General features: G+C 49.9%; 3 protein-coding genes across 4 annotated transcripts; 1 reads left to right on the top strand and 2 right to left on the bottom strand.

Moving 5' to 3' along the window:
* Positions 1-28: 28 nt before the first annotated feature.
* On the top strand, positions 29-2988 carry LOC123449646 (B3 domain-containing protein Os03g0184500-like). Its single transcript, XM_045126933.1, has 6 exons — positions 29-293; positions 399-512; positions 1859-1887; positions 1987-2164; positions 2264-2470; positions 2557-2988. The coding sequence occupies exons 1-6, from the start codon at positions 147-149 to the stop codon at positions 2614-2616; spliced, it is 735 nt and encodes a 244-aa protein (XP_044982868.1). The 5' UTR covers positions 29-146; the 3' UTR covers positions 2617-2988.
* On the bottom strand, positions 2838-5811 carry LOC123449642 (probable leucine-rich repeat receptor-like protein kinase At2g28990). The gene is made up of 8 exons (XM_045126929.1): positions 5003-5811; positions 4424-4887; positions 4169-4304; positions 3933-4004; positions 3776-3844; positions 3619-3690; positions 3470-3541; positions 2838-3379 (listed from the first exon to the last, which is right to left on the bottom strand). Exons 1-8 carry the CDS (start codon positions 5656-5658, stop codon positions 3355-3357), a joined length of 1566 nt encoding a protein of 521 aa, XP_044982864.1. The 5' UTR covers positions 5659-5811; the 3' UTR covers positions 2838-3354.
* A 6155-nt stretch (positions 5812-11966) lies between these two features.
* Positions 11967-18660, bottom strand: LOC123449640 (UDP-glucuronate:xylan alpha-glucuronosyltransferase 2). 2 transcript variants are annotated; one of them, XM_045126927.1, is made up of 3 exons: positions 18163-18660; positions 17353-17986; positions 11967-13148 (listed from the first exon to the last, which is right to left on the bottom strand). In XM_045126927.1, exons 1-3 carry the CDS (start codon positions 18382-18384, stop codon positions 12208-12210), a joined length of 1797 nt encoding a protein of 598 aa, XP_044982862.1. In that variant the 5' UTR covers positions 18385-18660; the 3' UTR covers positions 11967-12207. The 2 variants fall into 2 exon arrangements, with proteins under 2 accessions (XP_044982862.1, XP_044982863.1); XM_045126928.1 differs by having other exon boundaries at positions 18158-18240.
* Between the last annotated feature and the right edge of the window lie 2742 nt (positions 18661-21402).

Raw genomic sequence — 21402 nt, 5'->3', positions numbered from 1 at the left:
TGAAAAACCCCCCACACCCTCCCTCCACTCCCCGAAATCTCCGGCTTAAACCCTCGCCTTCCTCCTCCTCCCCCCCAACCTCGGCCGGCAGCCTCCAAGAAACCCGACCCCATCACCGCCTGCCGCTGCTCCGGGACCGAGTGGCCATGGCGGTCGAGAAGAAGGGGATGTCGGCGTACGAGGCGGAGCGGGAGAGGACGGTGGAGGAGAACAAGCGCAAGATGGAGGCGCTCAACCTGCGCCACCTCTCCGCCGCCGTCGCCACCTGCGCCCCCAAGACCCCCTCCCCCATGGTGCCTCCCTCCCTCCCTTTATGCACCCGGCCCGTTGGTCCAATCGGTCGCTCGCTGCCATTAATCGCTTGTTTTCCTTTCTTGTGTTCGCGCATGACTGAGCAGAAGCACAAGAGGCGCAGGATCATCTACGCGGCGACCCCCGTCCCGTCTCCGCCGAGGAGGTCCCGCCGGCTCGCCCACCTCCCCGAGGTCAAGTACGCCGACGCCTGCGCGGAGGTATCCATCCATCCATCCATCCACCGCTTCCTGTTCCCCTTGCCTGATCTGTACCAATCTTTTGGGGGGAAGATGCTTAATGAATAAATGCGCCTGCTTCTTGTGGTTTTTTGCATACATACGTTTCTATTTCGTCCCTTGCGTAGCTATAATCTGTCTTGTGCTGCCAGATGGCATCTGATTTTGTCCATCTTTTGGTGCGAGATGGCAACTGATTTCGCCTTCCGCTCTCTCTTCTTCTTTACTGCCTAGTGCTGCCCATACTGTAACTGCAAGCACACCCTGTTGCGGAAATGAAGATGATGTTTGTTTCACATTTTTATTTGTTGAACTGTCCCACATCATGTCAATTTATTATCAACTAGTAAGAGTTAAAGCAACTAATTTGACTTTTGCTCACTGATTTTACTGTAAAATCTCCTATCCTAAATGAATAGGCTTCAGGCATTGTGAGATGGCAACTGATTTATCCACATTTTGCTGTGAGATAGCAACTAATTTGCTTTTTTACTCAGCTGTTTCTATTGCCTAGTGTTGCTCGTACTGTAATTGCAAGTGCAGCCTGTTGCAAAACTGAAGATGATGTTTACTTCACATTTTTATCAGTTGAACTGTCCCAGGTTATGTCAATATATTACCAACTAGTAAGAGTTAAAGCAACTAATTTGACATTTGCTCACTGTTTTTACTGTCTAGTGCTGCTCATACTGTAAGTACAGCCTGTTGCTGTACTGAAGATGATATTTGCTTCACGTTTTTGTCTGTTGAATGCAAATTTAATATGAACTAGTAAGAGTTAAATCACAAGTGTATGGGTAGCATTAACATAGGTGCTCTAGACCTGCTCTGCTTCTGTTCAGAGGCATCTTGATTCTTTTCTATAAAATCTCCTATCCTAAAAGAAAAAGCTTCAGGCATTGTGAGATGGCAACTGATATATCCACCTTTTGCTGTGAGATGGCAACTGATATATCCACCTTTGCTGTGAGATGGCAACACTAATTTGCTTTTTACTCGCTGTTTTTACTGCCTAGTGCTGCTCATACTGTAATTGCAAGTGCAGCCTGTTGCAGAACTGGAGATGATTTTACTACACTTTTATCTGTTGAACCGTCCCAGATTATGTCAATTTATTATGAAGTAGTAAGAATAAAAACAAGTGTGTTATTCTAAATTTTCCTGGCAACTGCTTCTGCTCAGAGGCACCTTGTATTCTTTTCTGTAAAATCTCGTATCCTTAAGAGAAAGAGATTCAGGCATTGAGCCATTGTAGTATCGTCCCTGCTGTAATCAACTGAATTCCATATTTGCTTCTCTGACAAGTAAGGTTTCTTTTCAATTGACAGGTGGGAGAAGAGAGTGAGAGAGTGGGAAGGTTTGTGAATATGTGCTATCATTATCATAGGAGCTTAAGACCTGTAATCTCTTCCATCGTGTGAAAAAACTTCATCCTATCTATCCATTTCTTCTGCAGGTGGTCTCCAAGAAGACGAAGTGGCAGCATCTACTTAGCAGCAGGTGGACCAATTTCCATGAAAGCCAGGATGGAAGCAGCAAGCAAAGCTGAGGAGTTAGAATCACAACTTGACCCTGAATTTCCATCCTTCATGAAGCGGATGTTACATTCACATGTGGTGCGAGGGTTCTGGTTGGTGAGTATTTCACTGCTATTACCTGTCTTCCAAATTAAATTCATTGCCCAACGATCTTGTATTCTCCTGCGTCCTAATTTTGTTGCATGGCATCAAAAGGGTCTGCCAAGCCATTTCTGTGACACATACCTGCCAAAGAATGACTGCACCATCACTTTGGTGGATGAGAAAGATGAAGAGTTTGAGTCCAAATACCTTGCCTACAAGAAGGGGCTAAGTGGTGGCTGGGCTGGTTTTGCTCTGGATCATGTGATTCGGGATGGAGACTCGACAGTTTTTCAGCTGATCAAGCCTACAACCTTCAAGGTTTGAAAACCTTCTGGACACTAATATCTGAATGAACTTAAGATGGTTTATTTTCGACTACTGTGAATAACTGAATTTCTCTTCAGGTGCATATCATCCGAGCTACTGTTGGTGATGATGATGATGAGGAGGAGGAAGCGGAGTGAGCGCGCCATGCAGCATCACTGCTTAAGAACTAACCTATCAGTAGATTAGATGGTATGTAGGAGTTGGGTATGGCTTAAGCTTTATCTATCTGGAGATTAGATGGTACGTAGGAGTTGGGTATGGCTTAAGCTTTATCTATCTGGAGATTAGATGGTATGTAGGACTTGGGCATGGCTTAAGCTTTATCTATCTGGATCGCCTGTGCGGTTATGCATTTTGATGGAATGTCCACCAGTGGCTTACAAGATGGCAAGTAGGATTTGGGGGCGTGGTGTAGGCTTTTGTGTATCAGGATTACCCGCGCAGCTATGTAATATGTTTCCATGTCCACCAGTACTGATAATGAGATCAAATGGAAAGTAATCAGCTAATTGTGTGTCTGTCTGCGACTACATTTTGCTGTCCTAAATGAAGTCTCTAATGTTAAGAGTACACATTTTGCCTAAATGAAGTCTGTACACATTTTGCCTTAGATAGACCAGGAAATGATTCTCTGGCCTAAAAATTGTACCTAAAGCCCTAAACTAGGAGAAGGCACAATGGCTCAAAAGGATGCCGAATATCATCACATCAATCTTCAGCTCACATATCACATGGTACATCAGTATCATCATCACCATCTTACACTTTCTGAAGCCTTTCACTCTCCTCCCTTCTTCAAATTGTATCTCTTTGTTATACATAAGTGCACCATTAGATTAACAAGTTAGCATCACGATATTTCCTCCTTGCCAGCCTCATTGAAGTTTGTTCCCCTCAGTCCTACCAGAAGTTATTCATGCAAACCATATCATCATGAGGAGAAAGTAAACAACTTAAGCGAAGCGATTTGTTACTCGTGAATCGTCATACCGCATGACAAGTCCAGGCTTGGTTTTCAGGCTTGGTGGTATCAGTCCGGAGAGATTGTTGTTGTTCAGGTACCTGGCGTTGTGCAGTGCAAATGTATCAGGGGGAGAAAGCCAGTAAAAAAACATCAGATAGAGAAATCAAGTTCTTACAACTCCTTGAGACTGGTGATGTTTCCCAGTGACGGGTTGATCGCTCCGCTGAACTGGTTGCCATCAAGATGCCTATTTTTCGAAATGTCGAATGTTAGCATCAATGAAAATAATCCTATTGATGTTCAAGAAATAGCCAGGTATGCATTGAGCTTACAATACAGTTAAGTTCTGCATGCTGCTTAAGTCAGGTATGGGTCCTGAGAGTTTGTTGCCACTGAGAGAACTGCAGGGAGGGAGAATCAAATGCAAGATTAGAAGGAGTATTGTTTTTGTCCATTTGACCCACAAGATTTGATTATTGTACAGCTTACATGGTATTCATCCCTGTCAAATTTCCAATGCTGTCTGGAAGAGATCCTGAAAGACTACGATTTTTTAGATCCCTGTAGTACAAAACAGGGGTCATATTATTACAGAAATGGTCAGCACAGTTTACTGAATCTAAGTTTCATCTTTTTTCAGCCACATGGTGTCACAGTTCCACTGGGCAAATTCGATCAAATTGATTTCAGCATGAGTTTGTGTAATCTGAATGAAGGATACTTACAGTGACAAGACGCGCACGGGCGAGGCGTCGGAGCAACCGACCCCGGTCCACGAGTTCTGCCGCGGCAGGCAGGGGTCGCCGGCCCAGTCGGGCGGCGGGTTCTTGAAGCTCCTCGCGAGATCTTCCATTGCACCCACTGCACAATGTAGAAGAAGCCTGAACTTTTTTATCACCCAAAACATTAATAATCCCACAAACCAAAGGGAAAAACCATTTCTGCATATATATGGACGAACAGTCTGAGTGCATCCGTACCATCTCTGGTGGCGGTCCTGCCGCCGACGGGCACGATCTGGTAGATCTCGGCGGCGTTGATGAGCGGGCCGACGGGGCAGGTCCCGTTGGGCGTGAGCAGGATCTCCGTCTTCCCGGCGAGCTGCATCATGTTGGAGTAGACCATGACGCCGGCGGCGGAGGCGTTGAGCCCCCGGAAGAAGTCCTTGCCGTTCATGGCGACGTCGAAGACGCGCCAGCTGTAGGGGCTGGCCGTGCGCGGGTCCTGGAAGTAGAGCGCCACGTAGTAGCTGGCGAAGGGCAGCTCCAGGGGCGGCCACTGCACGGTCAGCTTCTTCCCCCGGCTCGTGGTGATCCCGCCCTTGAGCGCCTTGGCCGGCGGCAGGTTCCAGAAGTCCGCCGGCGCGATCGACGAGTGGCTCTCCGTCGTCGGGTTGCCGTCCATGAACGGCGCCCAGTACCGGTTGTACTGGTCATCTGGATAGCTAGAATTGGCAACGCCAAGCAGCAGCACGTCACGTTAGGATCGATCTCCATGGCATTGGCATTGGCATTGGCATGCATGCGCATCGATCAGAGACGTGCAGCGACGGTGCGTACCTGATGATCTCGCCCTTGGCGCCCATGGCGCTGCGCGTGACGGTGCTGAGGACGTACTTGCCGAAGTCGGTGGTGTTGTACATGGAGTCCTCGAGGTTGACGAGCTCCAGGGAGGAGATGAAGGGGCTGGACTTGGTGTCGGGGCGGCGCGCCAGGCAGACGCTCATGGACTTGCCCTGCGCCTGCGCCACCATCTCGAAGTAGGTGGACATGCCGCGGCGGGCGCTGTCGGCGGTGTTGACGGCGCTCCATAGGGTGCCGTCGATGATCTGGTCGAACACGGCGGGCTCGGCGCCGCCGTCGAAGCCGCCGTAGAAGTAGGTGGTGCGGACCAGGTAGCGCGAGCCCTTGACGGCGGGGACGGTGTAGCAGTACTTGCGGGCGGTGGCGTCCGGGAAGTGGCGCAGCGTGGCGAGGACCGGGAGGATGTTGGGCTTGTCGACGGCGGAGGCGTTGCCGACGGCGATGAAGCCCGCGTCCGGGACCCACTTGATGCTCCCGACCTGCACCTCCTTGTCCGCCCCGCAGTTTATGTAGAAGCCTCTGGGTTGCGGGACGGCGGCGGGGGCGGGGGAAGGGTCGCCGGCGCGGGAGGTGGCGGCGAGGAGGAGGAAGAAGAGGGGGAGGAGGAGGAAGGCAATGGGGAGTGGCGGCATCGTAATGTCATAATAGGATTGGATGGATGGAGCGCCCGCGAAGGGGAGGCTCCCGAGGAGAAGAGGCCAGGAAAGGGGGCCCCGGAAGGGAGGAGGGAGATGTTTATGGGTACGTCTGGACGAGCGCGCCGTCGCCGGATGCCATTGCCAGCCAGCCAGCCGCACCACCAAACGGAGGTCGATCGCAGGGAGGAGGACGTACGGCTGGTCTTTTTCGTGCATGCATGCAGGGTCACCGCTTAAATATAGCATAAGTGTAAGGTTGAAGGGGTCAACGCAGCGTGCTTGGGGGCCTCATGTCTTGGCCTCTTGGATGCGATCGGAGCGATCGACGGCGCGTTGCGGTGGAGCACGCACGTCCATCTACCGGCCAGCCACACTGGTGCCCGCATTTTCTGGCTTTGTTTTAGTCGTTCTCGCAAAGTTTGTCTAGTGGAAGAAGATGTTTTCTGTTGAAATATGCTTTCGCCCCGTTATATATAGCAACCACCAAATACAATTTTCCCGATCAACGCTGGGACGGACAGCACAAGCATGTCTAAAAGAAAATACAAAAGAAAATAAGAGAAAAAATGCGTCGGATCAACGAAAGCTACGGCTCCCCGCGATCGCTGTGCCCACCGAAGATAACCACCACGCTCCGAAGCCACCGATTTGTCGTGTACTAAGCACCACCTTCAAGAAGGAATGCGACGATGTCGACGCTGCTGTCCGGAGGAATCTTAGGATTTCTTCCGGTACACGGAGGGTGGTGGGGTGAGAGGGTCACCCGACGCCCTTCAAGAAGGATGGCGGCACCCGCATGCGTCACCTCGTTGGTGCCGGCAAGACCCGACAGGGATTTCTCCCGACCCCTCGCACCAGCCACCCAAGACCAACCTTCGGCTCCACCACACCCGCTGTCCACCAACATGCACCAACACAGTCACGAGGACACCGTCGTCGTCTCACCACGGCCAACGAAGCGAGACCGGTCAGATCCAAACAAGACACCCGTAAACACGGACCGACAACACCGCAGCCACGAGGGAGGGAACAACCTCCACCGGCTTAGGCGGTAGCAGACCTGACATAGCAGCAGAGGCACACCAGACCAAATGTCCAGCCGAGCCCGTAACGGGCCCGTGAAGCTCCACCGCCACGCTGCAACAGTCTCAGCAGCCGCCGTCCCTGTCGCGAGGAGCTCGCCAGAGCCACCGGAGAACAACCCACCGCAACCCCCCAGTAGGCCCGCCCCGACCCAGATCGGGCCCCTAGGGCCTAGATCTGAGCCAGCCGGGCGTCGCCGGCCTCCGCAGGCCATGGGCCATCACCGCCGCCAAGGGGCAACGCCTCCGCACTGCCGCTGTCCAGATCCGCGCCGGAGCACCGCCGGCCGAAGGGATCCGCCGCCAGGACCGCATGCCCGAGCCGGGATCCAGTGACGGGGAAGAAGGGGGGCCGCCACCGCCGGACTGCGGGGCGCCACGCGGGCAATGCCCGTCCGTGCCCGTCTTCGGCAGCGGCGAGGGGGAAGGGCGGCGGCGGCTCGCGGGGAGGGGAAGGAGTGGGGAGCCGCCCCGGTCGCCTCGCTCGGGGAGGGTGACGCGGGGGGCCTCGGGAGTTTTTTTCCTGGTTCCAGTGTGTGTTCCAACTACAACATGGTTCTTCATCAAACTACATCACTTCTTCATCAAACTACATCAATTCTTTATACTACTACTAGGAGGGGGGATCTGCGGGCCGTGCAGTGTACCCGAGCCAATGCTAACGGATCTTGTCCTGCTCGGCCTTCAGGACATGCAGGTTTGTCTCCTTGGACGCGCTCGCCTGCGACGCTGTGACCCCTTACTCGAGGAAGATCTGTTCGATCTCGAGCTTGCGGCGGTTGCGTGGGGTGTTCTCCGCCACCTCCCTCACCGAGCGCTCCATGATGGCGCACATGAGGTGATCCTCCTGCCCCGGGGGGAGGTAGTCCTCGGGGCCGATGACCCCTCCACGCAGCTGGCCAACGTCGTCCTCGAGCTTGACGACGAGCGGCCCGAGCTCCTCTGCCCTCCTCTTCACCGGAGTGACGGTCCGCGAGGATGAGGTGCCCGCGGACGAACTCCGAGTAGCAGAGGAACCGGAGGATTCGATGCGTCGAGCCACGAGCTCGCGGTTGTACTCGTCGACCATGCGGCATTTGAAAGCCGACGGCAGCCGGAGGCCATACTTCAGCCACCTTCGTGATCCCCGCTTGTGTGCGGTGTCGAAGGCGCGACGACGACGATGATGGTGCTCGGCATCATCCCCTCCATTTCCATGGCCGTCCATGGCCGGGATGGCCCGCTGGTGGTTTTTTTGTCTCAACGACGGCTAGAAATTAGGGCGGAGTGGGAGTTAAATCGCGACGGAACTACGACGAAGAGGATAGGGTTTGACCCATAAAAGCGCTGTGAAACCGCATATATGCCGGCTGGAGGGGTCGTTTTGCGGGCCGCGGTAAAAAATTTACGAACCGGATGCGCGATATGGGGTCTGTTCTGGCCATTAATGGTCAAACCTGTATGCTCGTCGAAAATTTACGGATTCAGCCCTTTTATGGTGTGTGCTAGAGATGCTCTAAGATCGTGTGTGATAGTACCGTACTCAAAAAAGAAGAAGAAGAAAAGTGATGTTGCACGCCACATGTCAACATGTAAATATAACAATGGTGTATGGTGCTAGAGATTAGGGAAAATGGCTGCTCGTAGACGGAGACGCACGTAGTTGTGGCCTGCAGGAGGAGGAAGGAGTATGCGCTCAGATATTTGGAATTAGGGTAACTCTAGCAGATCATAAAATCACCAACAAATTCCATGGAAAAAACAAATCGCCTGCAAATGTTCCGATGTCCAGACCATAACATCTTCTGAATTTTGATAAATGTAGTGCTAATCTCTTCGGCAGCCTACTTCCCCACAAGTCTAATCTTAATCTAACGATGGTTGTCAAATTTTTTTAGACTGGTCCGGATGTTTAAAATCCCGCAAAATGAAAAAAAACTAGTGGTGGTTTAGGGAGTCGGACGTAGGACTCCGACACCACTCGCACCTCCTCCCTGTGTTGTTCGAGCACCAATGCTTGTATTCTCGTGTGTGCATATACCATTTTTTTATAGAATAAGTCGTGGGGTGCCTAACCATGATCTAGTTATTATTATTATTATTCAAAGAGGTGGTCATTGCGCAACATAGATAATATTATCCGTAATTGCTCAACATATGAATAATATTATCCAAGGAGTATTATCCAAGGAGGTGCTCATTTCTTAACATACAGATAATATTATCTATGTTGAGCAATGGCCACCTCTTTAGATAATAGTAATAAAAACCACAACACATTACTCTCGCAGCATTATCCAAGGCTAAAGTCTGAATTGCAATGCGTTACTCTCGCGGCATTACATTACTCAAGCCTTTAGTCGGCGCAAAAAACCACAACTTGTACTCATCTTTAATTCTAGCAACAATAACCCCCACGACACCGCGGTGTTCTTGAAGACACGAGCATTTCTTTCAGTCCAAATTTCTCATGAAACTAGCATCATAAGAAAGAGTGTCGGCCGACACGATTGTGATATGCTGGATGCAATTAGTTTCTACCAAGACTTCATCGAATCCATAGCCATCCAAGCCAAAGGGTGCACATCCATCAGGCCGAGCCAAGATTTGATTATAACCCAAACTCGAACAGTACATGTGTAGCAGCATTGGAAGAAAATGTGTGCGGCGGATTCTGGCACTTGCTTACAAAGGGGGCAAAGATCGCAATATGACCAACCACGTCGGTGAAGCCTATTGTCCATCCAAATCCTATTGTTGTTAACTAGCCAGGCAAAAAAAAATGCACTTGAAGGGAGCATAATTCTTTCATACGTACTGTAGCATGTTAGTGTTGAGTAAGTAGGCAATTTTTCGAGTATATTAATCCACGAGATAATAACTAGCATGTCATTGACTAGACTAATGACATAATGATCTTGAGATAACCTAGCACATACTACGCATATAGCAGAAACATCTATGCAGACAAGCAGTACTGCTAGGATAAATACGAACATGAGGATAAGCGAGTCATACCCTCCAATCGGCCAGTTGGCCGTAGCAGCAGCGGCGGCGGCGGCAGTATCCTCTGCCGTCTTCTTCTCGGCTTCCTCGCGGAGACGATCAGCTTCGCTTGGTGAAGACATGGCGATGACGAGGGCGACGCGGACGTAAATGAAGCAGACGGACGGAGGCGAGCAGTCGCGTGATCGCTCCCCAAAAACCTAATCGCCCCTCTCCCGTACAGGAACCGGAGAGGCGAGGTTTCGGAGGCCTGCTCTCCCGTCGACCGTGTACGCGGTAAACGGGACGGAGTCGCCGGCGGCAGCAGCAATTCAAGGAACGAACGCGTGAGGCAGATGTGATCTGATTTTCGTGACGGCTAGGGTAGGCGATCGCGTGCTTATAAAGGCGGCTGGGTGGAGAGACGTGGGCCAAGCCCACATCCGAGTCGGTAACAGTCACGATCCGACGTCTCGGATCGTGCCTTGTCCGTTACGTATTCTCCGTTCCTGACCGGCAAAAATAAGCGCGTAGGTATGAGCTCGGCTCATTCCCGCAACCCGCGGCGCGTCGTAACGAGGCGTGGCGAGGCGGGCGGCGGAGGAGGAGTGCGCGAGGGCACCTTATCTTCTCACTCTCCAATAGCATGTGGAAGAGAGACCCTTATAAAGGGGTCCAAACTCTACTCCACTAGCGGGGTGGGACTAAACTCCCACCACCTTGTCATGCCACCACCTACATGGGCCCTTGGATATTTTTCTGAAATTCTCTAATGGGCCTAAAGCCCACCTCCAAATTTCAACAATCCCCCACCAGATCTCAAGGGCACATCGTGTTCCCTCGTTTCAATCACTGTTTTAATATACCAGCATTTCAATGAAGACCTATTAAGGTTGAGCTTCACCTAGAACAAGTAGCTACACTCCTTTACAACTGAACAGTGGACTATGCCTTGAATTGTCAGTTTGGCGTAAAGGAGCTTCACCACAAGTCTTACTAGTACTAGACTGCCGAAGGTGACCCCTCGGATGGAGCATATTAGTCACACTCCTCGCCTATTCATGAGTTTACTAGAGATCACCCAAATCTCCTACTTCACGGGATCTCCGATCATATAGGTTGGGTTACTACCATGGCAACTCATGTGGGTCTCATACCCATCTCCCTCGATGCACTATCTATCACAACACGTGATAGCCCTTTAGTAAAGGGATCTGCCAGATTCTTGTATGTTTGTTGGACTTCATTAGTGAAGCCCGTGGTTGACAGTACCTTTCAAGTAGCGCATAATTCTTTCAACAGCACGCCAATGAACATCGCCCGGATTTGCAACAAACCGACTAAGTTTGCTCACAGCAAACGCGATGCCAGGCCTCGTTGCGCTAGCTAGGTACATAAGTGAACCGAGGCGTGGCGAGGCGGGCGGCGGAGGAGGAGTGCGCAAGGACACCTTCTCTTCTCACTCTCCAATAGCATGTGGAAGAGAGACCCTTATAAAGGGGTCCAAACTCTCCTCCACTAGCGGGGTGGGACTAAACTCCCACCACCTTGTCATGCCACCACCTACATGGGCACTTGAAGATTTTTCTGAAATTCTCTAATGGGCCTAAAGCCCACCTCCAAATTTCAACAGTTAGTGTCAACCAAGCCAAGGAACCGAGCTTTATAAGACGACACCGTGGAATACAAGCCATCATTAGTGAGTTTCCATGAGATAGTGTCAACCTCATCTGGTTTGAGCTGAACAACCGAAGATTTTCTCCAAAGGTTGAACTGAGCGAGCTGGCTAGCAAAGAAGATACCATCAGTGTTAACTTGGGAGACCCAGGAGTTGTTGTGCAAAGCCTTATTATGCAAGCAGCTCCTTCTGTTGGAAATTTTAAATATCTTTGGGTCTGATACCATCAAGTCAATCAAATTCCCAAAGGACGCATGGAGACCATCACCAACTAAAACCTTGGTGGCAGCCGCAAAAATGTCTTTATCTCTCTTATCGCAAGGGTCTTCGATCACACCCAAGGCTTCACCAGATTTAAGATGCCTAGTCTTTTTATCAAGTCTACATATACGAATTGTGTCTATACAACATTCAAATGTTAACACTGAGATGTTTACTTTAATGTCATCTATGCTATTTATTAACTTTAAAGAGTATATGTATGTTTTTAAGGCAGTTATAAAATGTAGAAAGTTCCGTAGCAATTCGTGGGATATCTTCTGGTTTCAGTAGTGCCTGCAAGTGCAACTAGTACGTGATTTCCTCAACTGAATGACTAGTCATTATTCAACCAAAGTTTGTGCAACGGCCACATGCATGCTTATGTATACTCGTATCGTATGTATGTATTATATGGACAAAAAGAAAGAATAGAGAAACCGAAACTCAAAATGCGGCGAGCCCGGTCAGCTGCCGCCGCCGCCGCCGCCGCTCCGTCCCGGCGCGGCCAAATTAGACGTTCGATCGTGTCCACGGAGACCCGCCGTCGCGTGGTGCTAGCTACTCCCACTTTCTGGGGTCGGTGATGTTGATCTTCCAGTGCTGGTCGTCGTAGCCGATCTCCTGCGCGACGTGCCTGTCCCACGCGATCTCGATCTTCCTCCGCTCCGACAGCGCGCACGGCCCCCGCATCACCTCCCCCATCTGGTCGTACACCTGCCACCACCGCCGGTGCGCCTCGTCGCTGGCGTACACCCGCTGGTCGTCGATGTTCCAGTTGCAGTCGTAGTCCCTGTAGCACCGCCACGGCTTGAGCCCCAGGTAGTGGATGGACCACACCTCCGCCGGCTCCGCCCCGAACAGCCGCTCCTTGAGCGCCCTCTCCCCGGTCGTGTTGGCCCAGAAGTTCTTGAGGTAGTTCACCCGCCGCGGCAGCCGGTGCCACCACACGAACACCTCGTTCAGGTACCCCTGGTCGCCGCCGTTGTAGGACCGGATGGTGCGCCGCCCGCGGACCAGCGCCTCGAACGTGCACGCCGACGGCTCGATCACCATGATCCCGGAGTTGAAGAGGGACCCGTCGTTGCCCACCGCCGAGATCTGCGGGAACCGGAACAGCGCGTCCAGGGAGCGGAGGACGAGGATGTCGGCGTCGATGAAGACCACGCGGAAGTACTCCGTCAGCTGCCACAGCCGGAACTTGCTGTAGTTGTACTCGTTGTAGGAGCCCCGCTCCGCGCGCGGGTTGCGGATGCGGCGGATCCTGCGCGGGATCCACCCGGCGGCGACCAGCGCGCGGAGGGCCGGCTTCGACACCGTGTGGTCGTGGAGGAGGACCATGTCGCGGGTCGACCCCGACCGCCGGATGCTCTGCGCCAGCACGATGGCTCCGCAAAGGTACCTGTCCGACGAGTGCAGCACCGTCGCGTAAGCCTCGCGCCGTGGGTTGCCGGCGTTCACCGCCGTCAGCTGGTCCGACGAGTTGAGCACCTCGTGGATGCCTGTGCACGTAGGGGTTGCAAATGCATGGTTAGTTAATGTCTAGATTGAAGTTGATCTAGGATTGTCATAAGTCAAACTTTTTAAGTTTGAGCAAGTCCATACAAAACTCCATAAAAATCCACAACATCAAGTATATATAACATGAAATATAACGAATATTGCTTTTGGCTCCCGAGCTCACTGGAGGCCTTTAAATTCAAACTTCAAATTCAGTCAAAATTTGTATTTTAATGTTTCAAAAAATTCTGAAAAAAAAACATAGATAAATGAAGGTATAATACACAAGTGTGTAAATTTTAAGAACAAAATACGTTGAAATGAGGGCTGTGCAAAAAAGACAAATCTGAGGCTGTTTAACACATGTTACTATTCATCATTTCAGACCATGAATTTATCTTTTTTGTACAGATCACGTTTTAAAGTATTTTGATCTGAAATTTTACACACATGTCGGTTACATCCTTACATACATGCATATTTTTTCAGAATTTTTTGAACCATAAAAATTTGAATATGAATTTTTCAAAAATAAAGGCCTCCATGGCTCCCGGGAGCCAAAACGCCATTCTCGAAATATAATTCATATAATGAATCAAATCTAGTGCCGTACTCCCTCCGTCCCAAAATCCTTGTCTTAAATTTGTTTAGATGTGAATGTATCTAGTCAAGTTTTAGTATTTAGATACATCCATTTCTAAACAAAGTTAAGACAAGAATTTTGAAACGAAGGAAAGATGTTTACATACTTTTAATAGACTTGGTTAAACTTAATGAAAATTTGACACATGACAAACCTAGAACTTCAATTATTTTAAAACGAATGGAGTAGTCGATCTTTATATGTTTTCTTGTTTTTGTTTGTCGGTTTTTATACTAACTGGGGTGCGAAGTCATCATCACATCATTGTTAACATCGTTTTCGATGTTGGAAATTGAAAATCGTTGGAAAATGATAACGCTGACACGTGTGATAGTTTTACATTTCGTTCACACGCCTCTGTTCACGTTGTTACTGTTTTGCATGTATCTTAAAAAAATATGTTAGAATTTCAGTGCCACGTAGACATCATTGTGTGTGTAGGTGTTGGAGAGTTCGTCCATGCGATCCATAACGTGCGGTTGTCAGCTGCACCGTGTGAGCGAACCAGTTTCTGCCCACACAGTCATCACCTAGTGCACGCGCGTGTGGGCGAACTCCTCTTCGCCAACACGACGCTCGTATGTTACTAGCTGGCAACTGCAGTTGCGCGTACGTGGCAACTACCTTAACACACATGGCAACTATGATTCGTTGGTAGATGGCAAATGTAGTTGCGCGTTTGTGGCAACACGTAAACACACATAACAACTACAATTAACCATACATGACAACTATGATTGGACTACACGCGGCAACTAGATAGACACACATGACAACTATCCCCGGATAACTAAAGTGTCATCTCGTGGGTAACTATAGTTAACCAAAATAGAGAGTTGCCATGCTTTTACAACTATATTTGTCATCCTGTGTAACTAGAGTTGTCATCTCCGGGGTAATTAAAGTGTCATCCTGCAGGTAACTAACGTAGCTACGCGAGAACGTGTGGTCAGATTTGCTTCGTGCCACACACACACGTGGGAATGAGCAGTACTTGTTGTGCGTGTGGCACGAAGTAGCTGTGCCCACACGTGTGGACAATTCTATTGTTCGACCACACACATCCGGGTGGGCTGCCTCCTATATATGCCACACATGATGTATGGGGGATGTCTATTATGTCACACATGTGATAATATCGGAACCAAATCCTTACGTTTTATAACCTTGGTTTTGATACTTGGGAGATCAAGATTTTATAATGCTAGAGTCAAGGCACCAATCCTGAACTTTAATAATACTTGTGGGATCAAACGTGCACTTTTTCTTCTCTGAACCATAAGCAAGTTGTATAACCACGCAATGCGCTACCCCGTCATTCTAAGAAACATGCACACGTGCACATGCGCACTTTCAGAACGCCATCCATCAACCGTAGCCTAGCTTGAAACAAACTACAAGCCAGTGCCGGACATTGGAGAGGTCAAAACCACCACCACACCAGCACCAACGCCAACAACAAAAAGCAGATCGAATCATATATATATATAAGTATAACCGACGGTGCTTTTGCGTTCTTGGACGTTGCGTACGTTTGGTGTGGATTGGCCATCCGCCCCGTCGTCGATCCATCCACGCCACCGCGCGCGTAGCTAGAGTGTAGTAGCATGCAATGCAAGTATTATCACCTGACTGACGACCTTGGTGCACGCACAAGCCAGCCAGCTAATCGGACAAGCTACCCCTGTACGTCGCACCAACCGAATCTAAGTTCAATCCGACGTGTCGACGGTGCCTCGTGTCGATCGATATATCGACGCACACACATCCGCCGCCGCCACAGTGCTCCCCTCGGCCGACCGAGATCGATCGACATGGACGGAGGTGGTCGATCGAGGGACTTGCAACCAGAAGCTAGCGTTAGGTGCAGAGGCCCCAGCCGGGTCATTTCTCAAGCTTCACTTCAAATTCTCTTATCTTCTTCGTCGTCTTACCATTACCATGTTCAGTGATCAGGAGTTGGGGCCTGATCGAAGCAATCAATGAAGTGGCATCCTTTTCCGACGATCTTGTCTGAGCAACAGGAAGAGGACACAGTGAACTGATCGGATCAGTTGGGAATATGTAGCTAGCTTGGGATGGAGCCACACCCACATCTACCTAGATCTATCTATCGTCTATCTGCTTGCTGCGAGGACAGATCTTGGGTCGCTTTTGGGCAGCACTGGTGACAGGAACGCTGATGGCTCCATCATCACCAACAGAAGTTTCCATTCTGATGGTGGGATATATGCTTTCGATCGTGCTGGTTTATGCTACCTATGTTAGGGTATAAGGCTAGCTAGAATGTGTACGTAGGACAAACGTGGAACGCATATGGCACGTACGTACGTACGTACTTGGGAACCTGTTTAACTAACGGTTGCAAATAAATGCACGGCCACATGTGGTTGCCAAACGTTAACAGACGGTACCGTAGTACGTGCCTTATGCTGTATGCATGCATGCGCCCTGATTGTATTCAGAAACGGACGTTAATTACCAGTACACGGTACTCTGTAAGAATGGAGTGATCATCACGCTGTGTGATCAGTGAGGCGATTAAGCCAGTGATTGGAAGCCTTTTGGTATATATGAAGCTTCCTTCGTACGTAGGCCCGATAAGATTCTTGAGTTTGTTGGGAATGAATGGGGGCTACGGAACATTGTTTTTTAGCTCAGAGGACAGTCGAGTGATGATAAGAATCGATGCATTATTATCAGCTCCATCTATCGATCGTACGCAGCATTTCCAGACCAGATTCCTGCGTATGTTCTCCCAGATGGCTTGTCCTACACATATGCCCAATTGATTAATTGGTCTGCTCTGGACCCTACGATCATATATCATGTATCGCATTACCAAGGGCAAAAGAGAGAGGAAGGAAAAGAAGCAACTGTCACCACAATTGCATTAGTTAGGTGGTGTGTTATGTCCTTACAACACAGCTGTATAACACACACCGATGCGTGCAGTGCAGGGGATCCGATGCTAATCTAATTTTTCGGTAGCTTTTTTCTAGGGGAATATTGTCCTTATTAATTAGCACTGTCATGCATGTTTTCTCCAAAGACTTGCTTCAGAACTTGATATGTAAATCTTTTCTCTCTCAAAAAAAAAAAAGCAAATCTCCAACAAAACAGCAGTATAAAATCATAATGCTACGAAAAAAAACCAGGTGCATGACTCAAATATAAATATGGCGGACAGATCCCCCCTCCCCTTTTAAATGGTGTTTTCTGGTTTTGATGTCAATTGGCATTCTTTGCTCTTTTTGCTTTTTTGTCCTTGTGATGTCAATCGGCATTCTTTAAGTATTTCGCCCATATGTGTGTGTTTCCTTTTGCTGCATGCATGCTATCTACTCCTATCTCAGTTTTCTTTCGATTTCTAGAAGAAGCATCACCGTCTCCATATATCTGCCTATCTTACCACTATATTGGTTGTTAGCATGGGTGCAACTGCACGCTTGACTTACATTACGCATGTGTGCGCGCGCGCGGTGCAACCGCAACAAGACCAACACGAGAGAGCAAATTATGCGCACGTATACGTGATCCAAAAACTTAGTAGGAGCACGCACCTGTTGGTCCCCAGAGCGGCAGCGCGAGGTTGCAGGAGCCGACGGGCAGCCGGAGCTTCTCCTCCAACCGCGGCGCGTCGACGTTGTACATCCACCAGTCCCCCTCCCGCCCCACGGACTCGTCGCACCGGAACAGGTCCATCATGGGCTCGCACGCGCTCCGCAGCACCACGCGCACCCGGCCGCCGCCGTCGCGCCGGCCCTTCCGCGCCGCCACCTGCGCCGCCACCAGGTGCACCTGCAGCCTGAACACGTCGCGGTTCCACCCCTGCGGCGCCGTCCGGTTGCACGGCAGGGCCGCCACCACCACGTCCACCTCGCCGTCGTCGTACCGGGAGAAGTCCGGCATGGGGATCTCCGGGCACGACGGCACCCCGTCCTCCTCCTCCTCGTCGATCCACTCCGGGAACAGGTCCGACCACCGGAACACGTCCGACACGCGGTCGAAGCCCACCGCCACCGCGTCGCCCTCCACGCCCAGCGCCAGCAGCTCATCCCGGCCGATGTTCACCAGGCCCATCCGCAGCCGGCCGCGCAGCTCGCTGAACATGGTCGGCGCCCGCCCCGCGTTCACGATCCGCTCCGTCGCCACCACCGCCTTGTTCGCCGACGCCGACGCCGACGACCTTCCCCCCTGTTCGCATGCATTTGAACGCGTTAGTTAGTTAATCGAGAACGTGCGTATATATGCTCCTCGATCGGTGTCGGTGGCGAGGCGAGGCCGGCCGGCCGGTATTAATGTCGTGCGGGGACGGCAAGGCAAGAACCCCACCGGTGGCAGCGGTCGGGGCTCACGCTCACGTACCTTACCTTCCGTGGGAGCTGGGACGCGGACGGGCAGGCGTCGCGGAAGGTGCAGCGGACGAGGGAGGAGGCGCCGCGGTCGAGGATGTGGGAGTAGTTGGGGTGGAGCAGGAGGGCCATGTAGACGAGGAAGAAGAAGGCGAGGAAGGCGGCGTTGAGCTTCACGATGGCCCCGGCCCGCAGCCCGGCCACCGGCGACTTGACCGCATCACCGGCGCCGGTCTTCATGGTGACCCGGCCCGGCCCGGCGACGGCGCACGTACGCTACGGCGCTCTCAGGTATGCCGTACCGTGCCTCTGCGCGGGCGGGCGGGCGGGCGGGCGGCGGCGCGGAGGGAGGTCGGTGGGTCGGCGGATGGAGCTGCAGCCTAAGCCGAGACGCCGCTGCATGCGCGGGATATATAGGCGGCACGGAGCTCTTCTCTGTGGGATGGGAGTCGATCGGAGGTGTGAGTGAGCGGGAAGACTGCGGGGCGGGGGCTGGCTGGCTGCGGCGGCCAATGGGCGGTGGTTGGGGACGGTGAGCTAGGTGTAGGAGAGGGACGGATGAAAGGACGGGCCCAACGAATTTAGGGGCCACGCGTCCGTCCAGCTCCATTCCGCGATCGAGTTTGGTTTGGTTCGGTTCGCGCGCACTTCTCAGCGAACGAGCTCAGGCAGTGAGTATGCTTAGGAATAATATGGGACACACATAGACACAATGCAGCTGCACTTTTAAGCCTTCCATGCGTTTTAAGTGTCCGATTGTGTAGACTCATCTCGAATTTCACGCGCATGCATTTATTTGAGTTTCTTAATCCTTTTTAAATTCATAACTTTTGACTCTAACGTTGCATTTCAAATTCGTTTTTACCATTATGTTTGGTATTTCAAAACTAGATCCCATATGAATAGGTTCCGACAAACTTTTTTTTTGAGCAACTTTGGGGTGACATTGAGCAACTTTAGTGCTAAAAAAAACAACTTTTTATTATTGTTCGTAGTATGATCGTCTATTAACGAAAATTCCTTCAAAGTTCCCTATCATGACTAGAAGGTTAACTAACTTCACCCTTTGGCAATCACGTGACAGATGTCGTTAGCTATTTCCAAACTGAAATAGTTGAATTACGCGTTGGATGTGCATACTCGTCTTCTCATGCGTTTGATGTGCATTAATTTATGTAAGGAAAATATTCAAAAAGCTAAACCGTGTGTCGGAATTATATATGTTTTCATCGTTAGGTTTCTCGTGACGAGCTCTTCAAAATGAGATGCCATATGAATATGTTTTGAAGAATTCTTTTTCAAAAGCAACTTCAATGTTAGATGAGGCAACCTTAGTGTTAAACATAAGCAACTTTGATGCTAGATGAATTGCATAGTGTGTATACACATGAGTTTCTTGTTGAATGCACTGAAGTTGCGCAAAAACACACGAAAAGTTGCTAACTTTTTTATGATACTCGAGTGCAATTATGACAACTATTTACAAATAGCAGGCAACTTAGCATCAATGGTAGTCAACTGAACATCACTGTATGCAATTGATTATCAGTAATAGGCAACTGAGCATCAAATTGAGCAATTTCACAATATTTATAGTCAAATCAGCATCAACCATAAGCAATTCATCATTAATAGGCAACTAGGCAACAATGTTTGACAATTTTATAGTATTTGTAGGCAATTAAGCATCAACAGCATGCAATTACTTGTACATAGCAATAAATGTGCCTTACATTTTGTGTGATTTTCTCATTTTTATAAAAATCAACCAAATAGATAGTCGAGCTAGGCCGAAAAATAAGTTGCTTTCCTTTAACACTAAAGTTGCCTCAATATCACCTAAAGTTGTCATATTTTTTTTTGTCAAAACCTATCCGTATGGAATCTACTTTTGAAGAGCTCGTCGTAAGAAAGCTAGTCGTGAAAACGGATCTCAATTCTAACTTTCGGTTCAAAAGATACAACTTTTTGAAAAAAACCCTGAACATAATTAAGTACGTTGAAGGAGGCAACGAGGTGCGTTCTAAGCAACTAACCAGCGCAGCGGCGCTCCCTAGCCACATCCTATAAATAAAGCCATCAGCTAAAATTAATACAACACAGATCATGATAGACAGTATAAACCAACATAGATAGATAGTGCAAAGGAAAGACGGCACACGGGCCAAACATCAATTGCTCGGAGGCCAGCAAACAACAAACGTCAGCTGATTTTTTTAAAGTCGTTGGATGAAAAATGAACAACCAGATCTCTTTCTTCAACCTCTAGCCGAAATCTCCCGTTCATCTACTTGCTCAAACCGCCTATTGCTGCCGCCGACTCGTGCGTGCATCGTCGCTCCGCCCTCGCCTCAACGACCCAACGACCCCCCCCCCCCTCGGCCATCCCTCTAACCCCGACGACGTGCGTATGTTGTGATGGGCCTTTTTCTATGCACGTTGCATGCCGAGATGACATGTTTGCATGTTGAGAAAAATATGCTAATGAGGTAGCTACTTAGATATAGACGTCAAGTACATGAAGTAGAGTACCCTTTCACTCCTAATGCAAGGGCACCCGACGATAGGCTTTCCCCTGTCTCAACGCTTTCGTCAACATGTCTCATTTGTGGCTTTAGGGTCATGGAGACGTGGTGGATCCCGACCTTTACCGGCAGTAGGGCAATGCTTTTAGGTGTTTGCTTTATTTTTGTTAGGATTTGTGTCCTACTCAAAAAGGTGAGGCGGTGACGGCGACTCCTTGAAGATGGAATAAGGTTCTCCCCACCTAGGCCCCCTGTCGGTGGTGCTTCTAGCACCGTAGGAGGACGTGTGGAGGTTTGTCTCCAACGAATCTGACGAGATTCGGTCAGAGATAGTCTTTGATGGATCCATTTGGATCCGGTCTTTGTTCGTCTGTGTTCGTATGTCTACATGTTTGCTCTTTTCAATCTAAGCTTCTCTTCATCACCGTCGCTTGCTGTTATGGTGCACTAATCCTATGGGCCCTTATCAAAACGACTTATCGACTGTCTACTACTACAACGAAGATTTTGTCTCCGGCGAGGGGGGGGGGGGGGGGGGGGCAATGACCTCGTGCTAGATGGTCTACAGACCTGGATGTAACTTTTACGTCTGATGTTTTTTCTACTACCTTGACAATCGATGAATAGTAGATCGAAAGTTTTTCTACTACCTTGATAGAAAATGTCCTTTTTTTGAAAATAATACATAGAAAGCGATATCAAGGCCATCCAATTATGGTGCGTTTGACAATTG

Source organism: Hordeum vulgare, chromosome 4H (genome assembly GCF_904849725.1).
Source record: "Hordeum vulgare subsp. vulgare chromosome 4H, MorexV3_pseudomolecules_assembly, whole genome shotgun sequence".
In the NCBI taxonomy this organism is placed as follows: Eukaryota; Viridiplantae; Streptophyta; class Magnoliopsida; order Poales; family Poaceae; genus Hordeum; species Hordeum vulgare.
Note: the sequence above shows the minus strand (reverse complement) of the source record. Positions and strands in the feature narration are given on the sequence as shown.

What these genes read in the sequence shown, in the direction of transcription:
- LOC123449646 (XM_045126933.1), top strand. Translation starts at nt 147, where the DNA reads ATGGCGGTCGAGAAGAAGGGGATGTCGGCGTACGAGGCGGAGCGGGAG. An exon ending in CCAAGACCCCCTCCCCCATG is followed by an intron (nt 294 to 398) that starts GTGCCTCCCTCC and finishes ATGACTGAGCAG; the next exon opens with AAGCACAAGAGGCGCAGGAT. An exon ending in GAGAGTGAGAGAGTGGGAAG is followed by an intron (nt 1,888 to 1,986) that starts GTTTGTGAATAT and finishes TTTCTTCTGCAG; the next exon opens with GTGGTCTCCAAGAAGACGAA.
- LOC123449642 (XM_045126929.1), bottom strand. Translation starts at nt 5,658, where the DNA reads ATGCCGCCACTCCCCATTGCCTTCCTCCTCCTCCCCCTCTTCTTCCTC. An exon ending in GCCAAGGGCGAGATCATCAG is followed by an intron (nt 4,888 to 5,002) that starts GTACGCACCGTC and finishes TGCCAATTCTAG; the next exon opens with CTATCCAGATGACCAGTACA. An exon ending in AAGCCTGGACTTGTCATGCG is followed by an intron (nt 3,380 to 3,469) that starts GTATGACGATTC and finishes AACTTCTGGTAG; the next exon opens with GACTGAGGGGAACAAACTTC.
- LOC123449640 (XM_045126927.1), bottom strand. Translation starts at nt 18,384, where the DNA reads ATGAAGACCGGCGCCGGTGATGCGGTCAAGTCGCCGGTGGCCGGGCTG. An exon ending in CGTCCCAGCTCCCACGGAAG is followed by an intron (nt 17,987 to 18,162) that starts GTAAGGTACGTG and finishes GCATGCGAACAG; the next exon opens with GGGGGAAGGTCGTCGGCGTC. An exon ending in GCCGCTCTGGGGACCAACAG is followed by an intron (nt 13,149 to 17,352) that starts GTGCGTGCTCCT and finishes CTACGTGCACAG; the next exon opens with GCATCCACGAGGTGCTCAAC.